Consider the following 19,467-nt stretch of genomic DNA (forward strand, 5'->3'; position numbering starts at 1 on the left):
TCACATGATTAGCATAGGTTTGTATTACATTTCTAATTGACAGGTTTCAGAGTAGCAGCTGTGTTAGTCTGTATTCGTAAAAAGAAAAGGAGTACTTATGGCACCTTTGCTCAAATAAATTTGTTAGTCTCGAAGGTGCCACAAGTACTCCTTTTCTTATTTCTAATTGAGTGGTCATGATAGCCATTTTAGAGAATAAATCTCTTTAGTGTGCAGACCTAACTGGTTGTTGCTTCATGATTTTTCTTAATAGTCCGTGACTGATGGATTCAGTGGTGGGTCCTCAATCAGTTTTTAAGGGCTCAAGTCTTTGTCACTAATCACAGTAAATAGTGTGTTAGAAAAATGTCTGACTTGTGTGGGGTCCTGTCTGACAGCATCAGACTAGATCCATCTTATTTATCAAATCTTTTTGTGATAAATTTGATACCGCCTGCAGATCTGCGTGTGCCCCAAAGCAGGCAAGTTGGTGGTCTTTGACTTTTATTCTACTTCCTGCCAACTGCAGATACTATTCTTTGGCTCTTTAGTCTTACTGAGCAATTTGTTTCAATAGCCTTTAAGAGTGCTGTTCTACGCTGTAGTTATAAGTAGCAATATACGCTTGTCAAGAACAAATTGTGTCAGAACAAATTAGTGGCTTTTTTTTGACTGGGTAACAAGGCTGCGGGGTGAGGAGCAGTATATGTGGTATATCTTGACTTTAGTAAGGCTCTTAATACTGGTCTTGAATGATGTCACAAACTAGGGGAATTAGATGGATCTACTATGAGGTAGGTGAATAACTGATTGGAAAACATCCCAGAGTAGTTATCAGTAGTTCAGTGTCATGCTGGAAGAGCATATTGAATAGGGTTCCTCAGGGACCAGTTCTGTTCAATATCTTCATCAATGATTTAGATACAGGCATAGAGAACATGTGTTGACAATATCAAACTGGGAGGGGTTGCAAGTGCTTTGGAGGACAGGATTTAAAATTCAACATTATCTGGACTAATGAGATGAAATTCAATAAGGACAAATGCAAAGTACTCTACTTAGGAAGGAACTATCAATTGCACACATGCAACATGGGAAACTGCCTAGAAAGAGATCTGGAGGTCATAGTGGGTCACAAGCTAAATATCAGTCAACAGTGTAACACTTGCAACAAAAAATAAGGCAAACATTCTTGGGTGTATTAGCAGGGGTGTTGGTAAGCACCTATTCTGCACTGATTAGTCCTGAACTGGAGTATGGTGTCCAATTCTGGGCACAAATTGGAAAAAGCTCCCAGAAGAGCGACAAATGATTAAAGGTCTAGAAAACATGACCTATGATGGAAGATTGAAAAAATTGGGTTTGTTCAGTATGGAGAAGAAGACTTGAGTGGTATAATGGTTTTCAAGTACATAACAGGTTGTTACAAGGAGGAGGGAGGTATATTCTTGTTAACCTCTGACTATAGAACAAGAAGCAATGGGCTTACGTTGCAGTAAGGGTGATTTAGGTTGGACATTAGGAGGAAAAAAAACCTTCCTAACTATCAAGGTAGTTAAACTATCTGCATCACAGGAGATTTTTCAGAGCAGGTTAGACAAACACTGGTCAGGGATGGACAAGATCAGTGGTTCTCAGCCTGTGACCCACAGGCTGCATGCAGCCCAATTTGCACACAGCGGTGTGCTAAAAATATTAAAATGTACTGCTCTGGGCTGGCAGGGCTGGCTGAGGAGGAGACGGTGTCTTGTAGCCTGCACCAGCATTCCTGCCAACAGGGAGCTGGTGGATGCTGCAGGGGGTGGGAGAGTGGGTCTGTGGATAGGTTTGGGTGAGGGGTGCTGGGAACTAGGGGTTTGCTGTCGCACCCTCAGGTTTTAAGTGAGGCTCTGCTCCTGGCTCCCCTTCTCAGTCCTGTCTGCTGACCCGTGCCAGGAGCTCTGCCCCTGGCCCCGCTGTGGGTGGGGGCACTGGGCATAGGGGACTGTGCGTGCTTTTGGGGAAGTGATGCTGTGGTTCTCAACTTGCTGCCAACATAATATATTGTGCGCTGTATATGCGGCCCACAATGATAAACAGGTTGAGAACCACTGGTCTAGATCAGTGGTTCTCAAGCTTTTTTTCCCACAACCCACTTGAAAATTGCTAAGGGTCTTGGCGTACTATTTAATGATCTTTCCAAATATTATTTGTACCGTTACCTAACTATTGTAAAGCGCTTTGGATAAAAGCGTTATATAAAAAAAACCTTAACATTTTTTGTTCTACAAATAAAAGCACACAACTCATATTTTAATATCAGTCGTCTTACCTTTCTAATGCAATGGATGTGCCCTCTCTCCCCTGCCGCGGCAGCCCCCGAGCTGGGGCTGGAAAAGAGAGGGGTCTTTTCCCCCGCCACAGAGCTGAGGCTGGGAAGGAGGCCTGTCTCTCCCTGGCAGCCCCAGCCCTGGAGCTAGGGAAAGTCGCCTGTTAGAAAGCTTATTCCTTCACTCTCCCACTTCCCTGGTCCTTCTCGCATGAACAGAGAGCAACAATACCCGAAGTCCGAAGGTGCAAACAATTCAATAATTATTGGGGTGAACTTCCAGCAAGCTTAAATACAAGTTCCTTTTTCCTTATTTTCGAATCCCAACTTACTTCCTGTTTGCCCCTAATTTATATAGTATTATTCTTAGCTATACCTTAACCAATCATTCTACTGAAATTTAACTAACCAATCCTAACATATTGTAACATGATTAGCTAACCAATTATATCCCACCACCTTAATTAGTTTACACCCAGCAAAATTAATTATACAGCAGACAGAAACAATCACAGAACCAGACAGAGACCATGCCAATAAACAATAGCAAAGTGGGAACTATAATGACAAAACAATACAGAAGTGAGGATTTCACATCCCAGCTATTGATAAGTGAGTTCTTGCCAGACAGGATGCTATCAAACTAAGTTTCCTTTTACATTTTCTAGGCACTTCCCTTTCTCTGGAGGTGATAGGAATACAATCCTGTCCTGATAGTGCCTGACAGCCCAATAGCACCTTATTTCAATGTGACTAGTTTGGAATGTGAGGATGTGACTGTTCGCTTCCCAGCTTATGGCTGCCTCTGCTGCTTAGCCAAAGGCCTTAGCCTAAGAACAGGGCCTCAGACTGTCACAGTAAGAGAAGGCCCTTACACCAGCAGACAGTGATTTTGATTCTTTCTTTTATACCTCTAGAACTAGCCAAGTGATAAGAATACACCTAAATTCTTAAAGTACAGGCCTTTGCAGACAGGCCTGAATATCTATATCCTAACATCGCCTTTCTCTGGCCACGGCAGCCCTGCATGTCCCAAATCCCCGCCACCCCCTCTTCTCACCCCACTGCCCCCTTCTCCAGGGTCCAGGCACCTGCATGGCTCCACTAATCAGGTGGGTGGCCAGGGGTGAAAGTGAGCGGTACGGTGTACCAGAACGAACCCGCACCGGCCTGTATGCAGCCCACATTAAAGCACTGGTGCAGCAGCGCTTAATGTCCCTGCCCCTTTTGCCTCCCCCATGGGTAGGGTCCGTACCAGCAGGGCTGCTGACTGGTGAGGGGGAAGGGACAGCGACGTTAAAGCGCTGCCGTGGCAAAGCACTGTCCTTAAAGCTGCCATGGCAGCCTGGAAGAGCTGCCTGGGGGACGCTGACCCCCTAGCCCTGCCCCTTCTGCCTGAGGCCCTGCCCCTTCCAGGGCCGGTAAGTGTCTGGAGTTACTTTCACCCCTGTGGGTGGCCCTTCATTCTCTCCTGTGTGGCTGCCCAGGCACGCACCTTAGAGGGAACTATCTGCGGACCACCTGAATGGAGCTCAGTTCGCGGACCACAGTTTGAGAACCTCTGGTCTAGGTAATACTTATTCCTGCCTTGAGTGAAGGGGACTGGAATAGATGACCTCTCGAGGTCCCTTCCAGTCTTATGATTCTATGATTACACACTTCTTTATTGCTTTTAGTTCTGAGTGCCTTGTCTGTTAGAGGATAGTGTAACTATGTGTCTTCTGACTTTTAGTATTTGTCATGCCTCATTTACAGAAACGATTACATGATTTAGGCACTTGTCATGACCTAAATTTCACACTGTTAAAATGCAGACTAACAGCAAAATGGTATTATAGAAATATGGGACTGCTCCATAGATCAGCTGTCTGAGCCTATTTGGTTTTGTATTGGCATCAACCGCACCACTTGTGGCAATTGTTAAATACATCCAACCGTCTGTAATGTTCACTGGAAAAATGGAAATTTGCATTGCAAGTATTTTGCCCATTCTTAACCAATACATCAGAAAAATCTGTTAGAGTCCTTTGTATGGAGTACTTTAAAAAAGTCACACTTTGTTATGAAGATAAATTAAACGGATGTAGTTTGTGTATCTTGAGATGTCTAATTATTTCATTAACTAGAATATTGGTTAGATTAGTTTATCAAGCCTGTTTTAAAAAGTCACTCAGTGCAAAATATTAGTAAAATGATACATGTCAAAAGCATATTAAAAACTCACCATAATAGCAGTGAATATTAAAATTTCATAGTGACTCTGGTCTAATAAGTGAACTCTGTGTGTGTGTGTGTGTGTTTTAAATAGAAACCAGACTTCTTGGCCAAAATGAACGCTAAATATAGATTGAAAGGGATAGTCAGTTTCATAGCTGTGTTTATGGGTCCTGTGGGAGTTTACAGGGTCTAAAAGTGAGGAGGGAAACTACAAAGCAAGTTTTCTTCTCATACTTGATACTTGATGACTTCTTCCATCCTGAATTTTTAGCTGACTATGGTTAAACTGTAAGTAATTTACACTTTATTCTATTGTTTTGCTAATCCATTTAGTCTTGATTTTATTCTTTGTTAAGAATTTTTAGGTACTTATGTTACATTACCAAAAATAACTTACATTTAAAAGTATTAAGTTATGATATTTTAATGCTTATGAGGTGGTGGCCTTTAAGCAATATTAAAATACCAATTACAATGACTAATTTAAAAGCTCTGAGGGTTAATTTAGCCCTGTTGTGAAACTAATTAATAGTTAGGAGGCCAGTGACACTGATATCTGTGTTCGCATCTTGTTTGTTTCAAGGTGCTGACGTGGAAATAAATCATAAAACAGAGCATTCATAGCATGCTGTTTGTATGTACAGAAAGTGAGTGTACAGTGGGGAAATTGGTTCTAAATACTTAACTACAAAAATCTACAACTTGTGAATGTAACACATATCTAAAACTATCAGATCAGTTACTTACATTTATTAGAGCTGAAGTCTTCAGGAGAGTCTTTCTTAAAGTTGTTGCAAGGAAGTCTAACCAAAATGGAAAATGTTCAGGGAAAACAACTGCCCTTCTGAAGCTAAAAATAGCGGGAGGCCCTTGTGTGTGAGAGGTGGTGAATCTGTAGAACGCTGCATAACTGTGTCCCATAAGAAGTACAGCTGGGCATGGATGTGGTCATATGGAGATACCAAAGATAGTAATGATATAGCTACTAGAACTTGTTACCTTATACATTCTAGTGCATAGAAGTCATCTGTCCTGAAATTACTGCTGCATATATAAAAGCTACTGGATTGAGCTGATTGGTTGCAATTCTAGCTTTTTCACCTTATTTTTTTATTTTTTCAGTAACTGCTCAGAATGACAAAAGAAAAAGGAGCTGTACTCATTTTCATGTCATTTCCCCTCAGTTGAATAAAGACTTTACTCTTTCTGTTCATGTATTTACAGAGCCATCAGTCTTATTTTCCCTTATGAGCGCTAGCCCCTTTTCAAAAGCACCTGAGCTGGTTAGGAGCCTAAGTCTCACTGAAAGTCAATGAGTAGTTATTTGGCTGTGTCCCCAACTTTGGGAGCGAACTAGAGCAGCGTGGGTTGGCATGATGCTATGAGTATCTGCTCCTACGCGTGCCTGACAGGAAACAGCCCCAGTTTTCCCCACAGCACTTATTAAAATGTTGGTACAGAGGGAAATTGCTCTTCATGATGTCATACTATGGAAAGGGTGAGTCAGGAAACTTGCCAGTTGGGTTTGGTAACTGAGTCAAGAAGGAGGGAGCTGGAAAAGGTCTCATGTGCCTAGAGCAAATGTACTGTTGAATGTTACCCAGAGTAGTGTGGGTACCAGTCCTGAAAGGTTACCAGCATAAATGGTAATGTTGAGAAGACTTTTACGGGCTTTGGTATGGTAAAGGCCTGACAAAAGATTGTATGCCTGGGTGACTCTGGCCAGCTCTACTCCCTCTATAGACATCTTTCCCCATAACTCTGAATGTATATTTGTTGAAACACACACGTGATTCACATTTTCCAAGTAATGGGGCTTTCTATCCCAGACTCAGCAGAGAAGCCATCTGGGAGCTAAATCCCTTCTAATTCTTTCTTAAAGGTGAGGGGGAATAAGAGTTTTTATCCTCTGCAATGACATCAGAAGGGGTCCGTAGTTAGTCTAGCACAGGGATCGGCAACCTTTGGCATTCAGCATGTCCGGGAAATCCGCTGGCAGGCCGGAACAGTTTGTTTACCTGCAGCATCTGCAGGTTCAGCCGATTGCAGCTCCAGCTGGCCACGATTCACTGTTCCAGGCCAATGGGGGCTGCGGGAAGCGGTGTGGGCCAGGAATGAGCTGGCCACCGCTTCCCACAGCCCCCATTGGCCTCGAACAGCGAACTGCATCCAGTGGGAGCTGAAATCAGCCAAACCTGCAGATGCTGCAGGTAAACAAACTGTCCCGCCCCGCAAGCGGATTTCCCTGAAGGGCCATGTGCCAAAGGTTGCCAATCCCTGGTCTAGCAGCCTCTTTTGCGCCCTGGTAGCTGCAGTTTCAAATTTCTTATTAGCCGAGATAGGCTGGAGCCTCACACCTTTGGGTGTTTGAAAATTGATAAGAAGTAATCCACTCTAAAAACATAGGATGTGATTTCTAAATGTCATTTTGTTAATTTGTGAATGTAAATTTCTAACACTTCCAAGGGACTTGTGCGCATTGAGAGCTAAGCCCTTGGCAAAGAGGAGGTGTTATAGGGTAAGTCTACACTGTAATTAGAAACCCATGGCTGGCCTGTGCAAGCTGACTCAGGCATATGGTGTTCAGATAAAGGGGCTGCCTAACTGCAGCACAAGCTCTCAGACCCTCCCACCTCACTGGGCCCTAGAGCCCAGGCTCCAGCCTGAGCCCAAATGTCTACACTGCAATTAAAGAGCCCCTTAGCCTGAGTCAACTGGCATGGGCCAGCCATGGGTTTTTAAATGCAGTGTAAACATATCCAAAGTTAAGCCATATATCAGAGAATACCTGAACAATTACCTTAAGGCATGGAAATAGTCTGTGTTTTCTTCAAGAATTGTCTTGCCTTCTTTGGAGTGGCACAGGCCTATGCTACCAGCTCAGACCCTTTTCAAAGTAGGTTCTGGTGTCAATCAAATCTAAAATAAAGAAAGAAGAGCAATTATGGCAAGCTATAACTTTTTCCTGACCACCCTGACCCCAATCATTTGTTTAACCAAGAAAAAAACAAGCCACAGTGATGTATCAGTATTTATAAGCAAATGAACGAGCTTGTCATTTTTCAGAGTAGCAGCAGTGTTAGTCTGTATCTGCAAAAAGAAAAGGAGTACTTGTGGCACCTTAGAGACTAACAAATTTATCTGAGCACAAGCTTTCGTGAGCTATAGCTCACTTCATCGGATGCATGCAGTGGAAAATACAGTGAGGAGATTTTATATACACAGAGAACATGAAACAATGGGTGTTATCATACACACTGTAATGAGAGTGATCAGGTAAGGTGAGCTATTACCAGCAGGAGAGAAAAAAAAACCTTTTGGAGTGATAATCAAGGTGAGCCATTTCCAGCAGTTGACAAGAACATCTGAGGAACAGTAGGGGAAAAAAATAAACATGGGGAACCTTTCTCCTTCACTCTCCTACCGGCTTTTTACTTATCATCTCACATCTCTGGTACTTACATTGTGAGATAATCAGGGGAGAGACTAGGGATTTTTGCCATTGACTTCAATGGGGCAAGGATTTTACCCTGTTTTATTGGTCTGTAAAGTACCTTCCAAGCTTTGGATGTTATACAAATAAGTATTAGTTTACACCTAAATCAATGCAGGAGCTAGAAAGGTGGAACAATATACTACAAAATTCTGATGTGGCAATGAACTTTAACACTTGGAGATCTCGAACAATAAACTAGAAATGTTAACTAGTGAGTTACTCACAGCTCATATTGGTCCTATCCTGAAAGGTTCTGAATATCTCCTACAAAGAGCTAATCATCCTCAACTCCCACTGACTTCAGTGAGAGTTAAGGGAGCTCAGCACCTCACAGGATCAGGCCCCTTAATAGTAGTCATTATTTCCAATATTCATGTTTTCTTTTAGGTACAATGGAGAGTTCTTCTCTGGAAATTGACTTACTTGATACCAATGAAGAAGGAAAACTTTATGTGGTTGATTCCTTAAACAACCTAAACAAACTGCATCTGTGTTCTGATGGATCGCAACACCTGCTGAGTATGTATGCCAGATAATGCTTGGCAACTATTCTCAGTATACACTAGGTAAAAAAAAAAAAGAAACGAATGTACAGATGTATTTGACAATTTAAACTAACACTTATCATTCTGGGATTTATTTACCATATAAACACATGCACTTCATGTTTTAACAAAATGGGCCAGAGTCCCAGCTGGTGTAAATCCAAATGGTGTATTTCCACTGATGTCAACAGCACTATGTCAATTTACAACAGCTAAGGATCTGACTTAATAAGTGCACTTCAACTCAGGCATTTAAAGGAAATTGAATTCTGATTAGAGATAGCTATGACAAAAATGACCAGCACAACTGGAATCATGTGCACAGAACACATAGGACCAGTGGTCTAACTACTCTGGTAACCTGTCTGTGACAGTTGCCAGTGCCAGATTCTTGTTGGCAGCGTCCACAGCAGGGCTAAGGATTCTCTGTTAAAACTGAGGTACCCTTCCACTTCTAGTTAGGCCCTTCACATCATGTCTGAGGCACATGGGTGGGACATTGTAGGAAGCCTGTGCCATCATTCCCAATATGTATCTATTCTGGGAATAAAAATGATGACCTCTCTCTTCTGCCTGGCAATTTTCACAATTACTAAAATACACATAAAAGCTTAAAGAAATAATAAGCAGCAACTAAAATTATTGTGATCCTGTTTTTGCTTTTAAGGAATGACTATCACCTGATGATCCCAGCCACTTTCCTGAAGTATTCGATGAACCTTCTTTAGATCTTAATTCAGGGAACTTATTTCAAACAGATTCAGAATTGTACTATCCTCCTGATTTTACTGCTTTTGTGAACTTTTATCTTTGACTCACACATGGCAACAAGAATATTTTTAGACAGCAATAGTCGAGATGTGTTTGACTCTTTTGTGATCTGAAAGCACTTTACAAGCGGCAGTTTCTTGGCAGCATTCCACATTATGTTATTTAAGTAGGTACAGTATTCTGTAGTGTTCTCCTTAGTTTAGCAGCACAATTTGTACTTTTGAAATTTGGCTGAAGAGTAGCTGTACATTAAGAGTCACAATTAACTAGGCTTCAAATAGGACAAAAATGCAGATAGCCACTCAGCCACTACCTTGACTGATTTTATATCTTATAGATAATGCTGGGAGAAATATCATAGGTGACACTTGAGCTTTGAGGCAAGAGGAGTTAGAAAGACATCAACATCTTAGCCAAGGGGCTGAACATTTTTCTGCTGTTAATTACTACGGTTGTACAGGGGCCAGACACCAGGATCCCCTATTGAAAATGATAGAAAGCTGCCATAGTATTGTCTAATGTAGGCTATCCTCATTTTAACAAGAACAAGAAATGGCACAGAATAAATCAGTTCTAGTGTCAGATTATTTCTCTTTACCTACCAAAATTCTCCCTGTAATTTTTAATGGATGTTATTCTTCATTTCTGGACTAAATTATTATACAGTACTTTTGGTGCTGTTAAACAGTTACCTACAGGTGGCTGCATTTCAGCAGAAAATGAAAGCAGTGCTATGTATAGTTTGTACACCAATTTGGCTCTTTCTCTATGATATTTTTTTAGATGTTTCTTTAATGCTTGGAGTTTTATGTAAGTATCTGATTGCCCTCACACCAGTAGAATATCTTCCGAGAGACTGCACTATTTGTATATGCCATTTGTGTAGGTCATCTAGACCAGTCTCCTGTGCTGAGGCAGAACTCAGTATTACCCAGATCATCCCTGGCAGGTGTTTGTCTAACCTGTTCGTAAAAATTTCCAGTGATGAAGATTCCACAGCCTCCTTAGGTAATTTGTTCTACTACCCTTACAATCAGGAATTTTTTCCTAATGTCAACCTAAATTTCCCTTGCTGCAGTTGAAGCCCATTGCTTCTTGCTCTGTCCTCAGTGGTTAAGGAGAACAATTTATCACTCTCCCTTTTATAACAACCTTTTTCATACTTGATGAGTGTTGTCATGCTCTCAGTCTTCTCTTCTCCAGTTTTTTCAATCTTTCCTCCAAGGTCATGTTTTCTAGACCTTTAATCCTTTTTATTGCTCTCCTTTGGACTTTCCGCAATTTGGCCACATCTTGTGCGCCCACCTTATCGTAGCTTCATCTAGGCTTAATTTGTCTATGAGAAGGTCCTGTGAGACCGTATCAAAAGCCTGACTCAAGTCAAACTATATCTACTGCTTCCACCCCTTTGGACTGTGTGAGCATTTTTCACCCTCTGGTAATCATGAAAAATAAATGGGACAGTGCTACCATTTTCTACAGAAAATGCCAGATCTGGATTTAAACAAAAGGATGTTTCAACAGTGCTTGTACTGCAGTATGCATGGCATTCCTTTAGTTTAGTAGCTTAATGTGACCTGACATAACCAAACCTAAGGCAACACATTAGCCATAATTTTAAAGTAGTTTTAAAAAGAAAGGGCTTCTAATTTTGGTAGGCGCTCCACACCAATTACTTTTTGCTTCACAACATAAAATGTTCTCATTGTTTGCAGCTTGGCAGGAATCCTTGTTCACTGGTTACTTGCAATAGCGTAAGCTGGCACGTTTGGCCAGTTGGCTAGTAAGAAGCGTTCATTAGGCAGAGCAGACAAGTGGCATTTGTGAGAATTCTATTGATAGCTGCCAATGCTTGAGAGACTGAAAGCAGCTCCCCCAGCCTTATTATTCTGGCTAGGAAGCAATATCTGTGGTGGTGGCATTTAGTACAAATTGTATTTGTTATGAAGGCTGAGGCCATGATAATAATAATAATAATAAAAAACAAATATTAAAAGGCTGCAGGCTTTACTTTATCCACAGGCAGGAACACATTAAATGCAATAAAGGACAGCAAAAATACTCCCAGGGATCTCTGACTAGTTCAGTGAACTCCCAAACCATGGGTTTACTCATCATCAATGTGCTGTTATGGCATACACAATCCTTTTTCTTCTTTATCACCATCAGCTTAATTGCAGTGCCCTTCAAGAGTCTTACCAGATTCAGCACAACACTGATGGAAATTTGGAAATACATTTTTCATAGGAGATTATCATATGCAGCTGTGATTTCTGTCAAAGCTTCAGTGTAAACCCACCTTTAATCTCCCCTTGGTGGTCTGCTCAAGGACTGCCTGCTCTAGTCTCAAGCCTCTAGCCTTCAGCTGTCTATGAGCAGAGATGCACATCTGTCCTCTTTCCAGACAGGGATTTTAGACTGTGAGTCATAGATTCCAAGGCCAGAAAGAACCATTGTGATCAACTAGTCCAGTGGTGGGAAACCTGTGGCCCGCAGGGTGCATGTGGCCCATCAGGGTAACCTGCTGGCGGGCCACAAGACAGTTTGTTTACATTGACCATCCACAGGCATGGCCACCTGCAGCTCTCAGTGGCCATGGTTCACCGTTCCCGGCCAATGGGAGCTGCGGGAAGCTGCATGGGCCACTGGGAGCTGCAGGCGGCTGTGCCTGTGGACAGTCAATGTAAACAAACTGTCTCGCAGCCCACCAGTGGATTACCCTGATGGGCCATGGGCCGTGCCTACCACAGATCTAGTCTGACCTCCTGTATAACACAGGCCACAGAACTTCCCCAAAAGGTTTCCTAGGGCAAATGCTGCCCAAATGGGAAACTAAGGTTCACACAAAACTCTCAGGAGGATTCAGACCCTGGTTCCCACTATCCTTCCTATCCCTAGGCCCATATTCACCCCACACTTAACTGTTATGTTTTTCGTGAGGGACCTGTCCTTTCACCCACCAAAGTTTCTAAAGAGCAGCAAGCTGGCTTGCCCCACAAATTTCAGGGAAGGCGTGGCTAACAGGTTGTCCTCTAGTCCCTCTTCTTGCATCTGCAGGAGGAGTGGCAAGTGGGCTTACTTCTCACCCCAATGCCAAATGTGCTCAGTTTATATATACTAGATCTGGCTGGAGAAGGACAATTCCATTTCATGACAACTTTTGAGGTCTCAACAATTGTTTTCATTCTGCATAGGAACAAACCAAAACATTCCGAATGTTTTCACAAAATGGAATTGTGTTGGAAAAAAAGGCCATTTGCAGATCCCCAAAATGTCAGTTTTCTATTTGCATCTCCTGTTCTCTCCGTTTTCCTGGAAGTGCCAAAAGAGTCCATCCTGGACCTAGTAAACCCGGCAGGCAAAAACTTCACCAAACTCCATACATCTCTGGAAAAAGGTTTCCATTTCAGTGAAACAGTATATTTAAAGAAAATGTCCCAACAAGCTCTAATATAGTCTAACTTCCCCTGCCCATTCAGCCTGAACCTGGGAGAGTAAAACTGGATTCTTCCCTTCTCATTCTCATGTTACATTGCAAGAAATAAGGGTTCTGCAGGCCAAATTAGGCTTTCAGCCTGTGCAGGCCCATTGCTGTCAGCAGAGTTGCACAGGTGTAAGCCAACCAGTCAGTTGATGATTCACAATTTGGAAAGGAATGTTGCTCACTCTTTCTTAGCTGTATGGCTCCTGTGGTTATCAGGAGTGAAAGTGTCAAAAAATATTTTGCTGCTTAAGATGAGCCAGTATAACTCTGAATACATAAAGGGAGCAGATCTGTTAAGTAAGCACTGCCATTTTTACACATCTCCTTTCTGGAATAGGACTGCAATTTACCAGGAAACGGCTAAAGTTATTAATAACGTGGTGCCTGTATCCTACTCAGAAACAGAGATGGATCCAAGTCAGAAAGGGTGGACTTGGCTCTGAGCATTCTCAAAGTTTGGGTGTATAGTAACTCCTCACTTAACGTTGTAGTTATGTTCCTGAAAACTGCGACTTTAAGCGAAACGATGTTAAGCGAATCCAATTTCCCCATTAGAATTAATGTAAATGGCTGGGTTAGGGTCCAGGGAAATTTTTTTTTTTTGCCAGACAAAACACACACTCTCTCTCTCTCTCTCTACACACACACACACAGAGTATAAGTTTTAAACAAACAATTTAATACTGTACACAGCAATGATGATTGTGAAGCTTGGTTGAGGTGGTGAAGTCAGACAGTGGGATATTTCCCAGGGAATGCCTTAGTGCTAAATGATGAACTAGCAATTAGCTGAGCCCTCAAGGGTTAACTTGTTGTTAATGTAGCCTCACACTCTACCAGGCAGCACAAATAGAGGGAGGGGAGACAGCATGGCAGAGAGAGACACACATCTTGTGTGTGTGAGAGAGAAAGATGCACATTTCCCCTTTAAGTACGCTGACCCACTCTTAAGTACACTGACTAGTTAAGTTAATCAGCAAGCTGAGACCACAGCTGCTGCCAGGAAGCTCGCTCCATCCTGAGCCCCGTCATGTGTCCCCCTGCTCTATGGAGATGGGGTATGCTGGGTCCAGGAGCAAGGGGGAGGAGGACACCCTGACATTAGCCCCCGTCTTCTCCACCCACCCCCTCAGCAAGCAGGAGGCTCAGGGAGCAGCTCCAAGGCAGAGGGCAGGAGCAGGACATGGCAGAGGGGGGAGGTACAGCTGAACTGCTGGCAATTGATAGCCAGCTGGGCGGCTGCTGCACAAGGAACTTAGGGGAGCATGGAGCTGATAGGGGGGTTGCCGGTCCACCCTGGTTCCAAGCCTCAATTGGCTAGCTGCAATGGGCTGTTCTTCCTGCAAGCAGTGGACAAAGCAGGTGGCTGCCAAACGAAGTTATAAGGGAGCATTGCGCAACTTTAGATGAGCATGTTCCCTAATTGATCAGCAACGTAACAACGAAACAACATTAACTGGGACGACTTTAAGTGAGGAGCTACTGTATTCTGGCTTCTCTCTGCTGAGAACCAGAGGCATTTTGTTATTTGTTTTCCTAATAACCTCCAATCAATTTCATATCAGAATATTATTTTCATTCCATAGCAGCCCAGGAGGAAGAGAACACTGGCAGTTTGATGACATGGAGCAGCATAAGTTGCCAACATTTGTTCTTCGTCACACTGATCATTATTTTGATTGTCAGTTTGGCACTTGTTTCATTTGTAATATTCTTAACAAGTAAGTAAAGCATGCTACGATTCTTGTAAATAACGTGGCCTGTAAACTGAAGGAAGTGTTGGAATATATTGAGCTACATTGTAACAAGCTATTGTAACACTTGGATTGGTAACTGGCATTAGGCATTGAATCTGTGGAACCTCTGGATCTAAAAGCATGAGCTTCTAGTCCAGTAGTTCTCAACCTATTTACAATTGTGGGACGTATATGCAGCCCATAATGTTTTATGTGTGCTGCATCCAATACTACCTGTATGGCTCTGAGGATGTCACATGGGCCACAGCTTTGTGCTGATTGGCGGCAAGTGGCCTGTGGGCCTCCGATTGAGAACCATTGTTCTAGTCCCTAAGCTAAGGGGACTAGAAGCCACTTCTGAGGCTTCAGACTTACAAACCTCTCCAATCTAACTACTCGAGCGGGCTAGAAAGCCACACTGTGTAAGCAGGAGCTACACTATTGTATTGGATCCTTTAAATATGTTGCATTTTTGAATGGCTGTGCAATGCAGCCCTGCACTGGGAAGGCTAGTGATGTTTCTTATAAACTAAAACCTGGATAAGTGGTGTCCCAAGATGGGAGAGTTAGATACCTCCTGAGATGGGAAATGACAGATGTTCACTGGAATGTGTCTTAGGTTTGACAGGGAGGCCAGAGAATTATTCAGACTTGCTTACTTGGCCCCAGAACAAGGATGTGCCTGGCTCTCTTCCTAGCACTGCAACAATGTCAACCTTGAACCCATTCCCTCAGTACAAGGTATAGAAATGAATTAAGCTAAAAATGTCTTGTGGAGGGGCTGCTGCTGTGTGCCAATTTATCTGAATTAAGCAAGGCTGGAAGGGCAACTTTTAAAAAGCTAGTTTATCTTTCCATGCTACTTCATCAGCCAAGCTCAGCAACAGGTTATCAGTGTGACCCATACCTTAAAGGAGGATTTTAAACAACCTGCATTTAACCTTGATGTGATAAGAACAGTAGTTGAAATATAGCTCAGCAGTGCTAGGCTGTGGTTCCTGGAAATGTTGACTGTAAAGCAGAGTGCATCCTTTTCTAGTAGGTTGTATTGTTGGGGAATGTTTTGAAAACATCCTTTTTCTTTTCTTCTCCAGAAGAATTTTCTTCCTGGTGTAATTCCATTAAGGCTGATGGAGTAACATGGGAGGGGGTGAATTTAGCTCAGTTGACATTCAGTCTGTGTTATTCAGAGAGGGCTTCAGGTTCCTGTGCTAACAGCTGAGTGGAAATAATCTGGAACAAAGAATTCCCCAAACAAAAGGAGCCTGAAAAATCAGATGCGATATCAGAATTGGCTAATAGCATCACCTCTGTGGGGATAATTATCCATTTGTAGGGCCTTTAATGCTGCCAAGCCAACAGCCACTGGCTACCCCTGAATCACAGGGACCCAACAGTTTGGTTTTCACTGCTCAGGCTAAGGTGTTAGATCGGATGAGGTGCATACTGCTAACTGAGGATGCTGTGGTGATAAGAACTTGAGGCCCTTTGGCAGCAGGATGTTCCCCCCATGTCATGGCTCTAGCTGGGGCACATCACAGGTTCCTCACGCTCTTCTTTTAGCAGGAAACTTTCATCCACTGTTCCCTACACTGCCTCCACTAACTGCAGTTCTGGACTCATGACAGAGCCTGCTGGCAAAGCAGAAGACTGTCAGGGAAGTAAAGGCTGCACAGGGAATCTTGAATGTTGTACCTGGGAAGTCCAATTAAATTGCTTTATGATGGCCCCAAATTTGCTTAAACAGGATGTGTCCCTGTTGCAAGTATTGGCTTTATATTATGCATAACTCAAAGCGTAATGTTGCTGGGTAATGACTAGGTGGCAGAGCGGGTAAGGGACCCACTATTACAGTTAATTACAGAAGTTCGTCATGGACCCAAAGGGGTAGAGGCCTGTGTTTTGGGAGCTGAAGTTCCAAGGTTTTTCTCCCAGCCATGAGGTTTATCTAGTGTTATGTCTGTAATCCGCAGACAGAGTCATCAAGGATTGGCACCCTGCTGTTGGATTTAAGCTCCTATCAAACTCAGAACCTCGGGGAAAGTTTTGTCTAAGTAGAGAAGGCCCAAGTACATAATGTACTGGACTGATATATATAGAAAAATAAATGAGTGATATCATCCTCTTGTGTTCCACAGAGAGGATGAGAGGCTACTAATACTAACAGCTGTAGGAGTTCTTTTAACTCAGAGGCCTATGTTCTGGGAAATGAAGGGTTCTGGTTCTAGTCCTAAGTCTCTGTGATTTATTTAGGGACTATGCCCGAAGGGACGTATGAATGTTTTCTGTCCAGACATAGGGATAAATCTTACAACCCTTAAATAAGTAAATCTTCTATGGATGGTAATGAGAGGGTTGCCCACCTGAAGACTGTATATGCTGACTCTTAAGCAGTATATTTTATTGCATTATACTACACCAGAATAAAAACAAAAATCGGTTGTAAAAGAATTCAGTCAGCCCATAACTTCTCCAGAAACCTAGTTGGAAAAGGTTGTGTGTGAACTTGCTATCATGTTGTTATGTCTCTGAATAAATTCCCATTCAATTTCCCACAGGGATGCACCAAATGACAATGATCCACTTGGTTTAAATGTTACCAGTTTAACATAATGTCCTTTCCTTTTAAAGTTCACACTGGCAACAAGATGGATGAAATATCAAACAGACTAGCATTTGAAAGGAAGAACGCAGAAGATCTTAAGAATATAAACAATATGATATTAAAGCATCTAAACCAATCAGGAATTATGGAGAAGGAAGAAAATCTCTTCACAGATCAAAAACCGCCCACTCCTTATCTTCGTAACTCTTTATTTCCCCGTTCAAAGCTGGAAGCAACAGTGCAGTAGATCCCCTGTGCAATGAAAACTATTCTCTCAGTTTATTCATTTGCTTTCAGCTCTGCTCCTATGTAACCAGGTGGGTTATTTAATTATTCAGATTTAGCAGGTGCCATAACAACACTTGAAAAGCAACCTGAAGAGAATGGAGCCACTAACACTGCACAGATTTACATCCACCTAGCTTGAATATATGGATGTTACAACATGTTTAGCTCTGGCATTTGACTCTGAAATGCTTCACTACGGCCCCGTTCCTGCAAATAACTCTATGTGAGAAAAGTATCTTGCAGGATCTGGGCCCAAATTTCTAAAAGCTTCTAAATTTAACACAGAAAATAGTACCTGATCCTGGTTTATATGAGTAAAGTTTTGCAGGATTGGGCTAGGAGGCTTGGCTCCTGGAATTTACAATGAATGGGGTGAACTGGCAATGGGTCTGCACGTGGTCGCAGGGTCAGGGCCTCTAGGTTTTACTACCCACAAAAGCAAATGGCGGTTTTTCTATTAGAGAACAATTCAGTTTTCAGTGAGAAGTGGTTCAACTCAGATCCTGTTCAGTGGGTCTTTTTATCCGGAGTAAGTTCTACATTTGCTTGTATATTGTTTGTATTAAGAGGATGACAACTTCTAAAATATACCTGATTCTGCCACACGGCCTGATGTTTTACTATGGCTTCACTAAAAATATCAACATGCTGCTTAGTTTAAAATATCAAAACCTTTAAAAAAATAGATTCTGTAACATGACAAATCCAGACCAGGCTGGTAATGACTGAAAGTGGCTGTCAATTGTCAATTGTTTGTGGATTCAAGTGTGAAATGATGTATCCCAAAATTTGGACCAAAGGCATATCCCCAATAATTGCCTGCCTGTAACTGTAAACCAGTTGTTAATTTGGCCCACTTCAATGGGTAACAGGAGGTGGCCTGCCCTAGAGGAATTGCTGAGGTTTTACCAGGGAGTTTGACTCTCAGAGGACTCCCCAGAACAGACTAGTTCTGTTAACCTGTGAGAGGATACAGATACAGCCTTCTGCTCAAAGGATTGGCACTCAAGCAGTAATTCTTTAAAAACAAAATAGGTTTATTATTTAAAGGAATTAAAAGGAATTTAAAGGTTTATTATTTATTATTTAAAGGAAATAATCAGTTACAATACACATAATCAAGAAAGAATACACTGCGATACATGACACATTTCTAAATGCAATGCAATTGTGTTATGCGATCATATACTAAGGTAACGCAGTAGACTACACAAACCATATAGCACATACAATGTTGCATGATATGGTACACATTGAGCCCTGATATGTATGTATCAAGCCTTAATACAATGCTGTGATATAACATTAAACCTATTACAATGTAACACACAGATCCTTTATGCATAGGTATAAAGCAACATTACACCTTAAAGAACATTACTAAATAATAACATTCTATGAGTTGTGATCATGCAATCGTAGAATGGGTGGAGTAAAATCCATTCAGACGCAGGCATCCAGCTTTATTTACAACATACCCATGCATTCTTTATAATTAAGAAGGAATTACACTTACTCTCCTTCTAGAATCCCTGCGTACCATCTATGGTCCTTCTGCTCTGTGTCTCTCTCGCTGGTGCTCGCTGCTGTTCTTCTGTGCTTCTTCTGTCCTACTCCCACACCCACACCCAAGCCAGCCAGCTCTCGGCCTTATATACGATTTTTGGCCTTCTCTGATTGGCTGCTTTCTCAATTCCAGATATTAGCATAGATCCTCCCAGTGGGGCCATCCCTGCTTATCCAATAAGCTTTACCTGTCATGAACCAGCTGAACCTAGTTAAGATCCTGCTCCTGACCCCTCCCTTCAAGTATTTTGGAGTGAACTCAGCCTCACCCTGCTGAACTTTATTTCACCCAAGGCTCCTGTCTGCTATTGGTCAATTCGGTCTGAGTCCTCCATTTTGATTTTTCTAACATAAAATTGCTATCGCCATTTTAGATTTCTAGCGATACCTACTCTAAACTATTACTATTTATTACTTATCAAAAGCCTTGAATCCTTCACTAACTACATTTCTATGCATGTTTAAGCATTAT

At 42.2% G+C, this 19,467-nt stretch overlaps 1 protein-coding gene and 1 long non-coding RNA gene across 2 annotated transcripts in view; one reads left to right on the forward strand and one right to left on the reverse strand.

Moving 5' to 3' along the window:
• Positions 1 to 19,038, reverse strand: part of LOC140905228 (uncharacterized) — a 32,441-nt gene extending 13,403 nt beyond the window's left edge. Inside the window, exons 1-2 of the long non-coding RNA XR_012156799.1 lie at positions 18,946 to 19,038; positions 7,305 to 7,423 (exon numbers count right to left, since the gene is read on the reverse strand). This is a non-coding gene — a long non-coding RNA (uncharacterized lncRNA). The remainder of the gene's footprint in view (positions 1 to 7,304; positions 7,424 to 18,945) is intronic.
• Positions 8,393 to 17,388, forward strand: LSMEM1 (leucine rich single-pass membrane protein 1). The gene is made up of 3 exons (XM_073341772.1): positions 8,393 to 8,519; positions 14,387 to 14,521; positions 17,168 to 17,388. Exons 1-3 carry the CDS (start codon positions 8,393 to 8,395, stop codon positions 17,386 to 17,388), a joined length of 483 nt encoding a protein of 160 aa, XP_073197873.1.
• Positions 19,039 to 19,467: the final 429 nt, after the last annotated feature.

This window comes from Lepidochelys kempii, chromosome 1 (genome assembly GCF_965140265.1).
Source record: "Lepidochelys kempii isolate rLepKem1 chromosome 1, rLepKem1.hap2, whole genome shotgun sequence".
In the NCBI taxonomy this organism is placed as follows: Eukaryota; Metazoa; Chordata; order Testudines; family Cheloniidae; genus Lepidochelys; species Lepidochelys kempii.

What these genes read in the sequence shown, in the direction of transcription:
- LSMEM1 (XM_073341772.1), top strand. Translation starts at nt 8,393, where the DNA reads ATGGAGAGTTCTTCTCTGGAAATTGACTTACTTGATACCAATGAAGAA. An exon ending in TGGATCGCAACACCTGCTGA is followed by an intron (nt 8,520 to 14,386) that starts GTATGTATGCCA and finishes TTCATTCCATAG; the next exon opens with CAGCCCAGGAGGAAGAGAAC. An exon ending in ATTTGTAATATTCTTAACAA is followed by an intron (nt 14,522 to 17,167) that starts GTAAGTAAAGCA and finishes TTCCTTTTAAAG; the next exon opens with TTCACACTGGCAACAAGATG.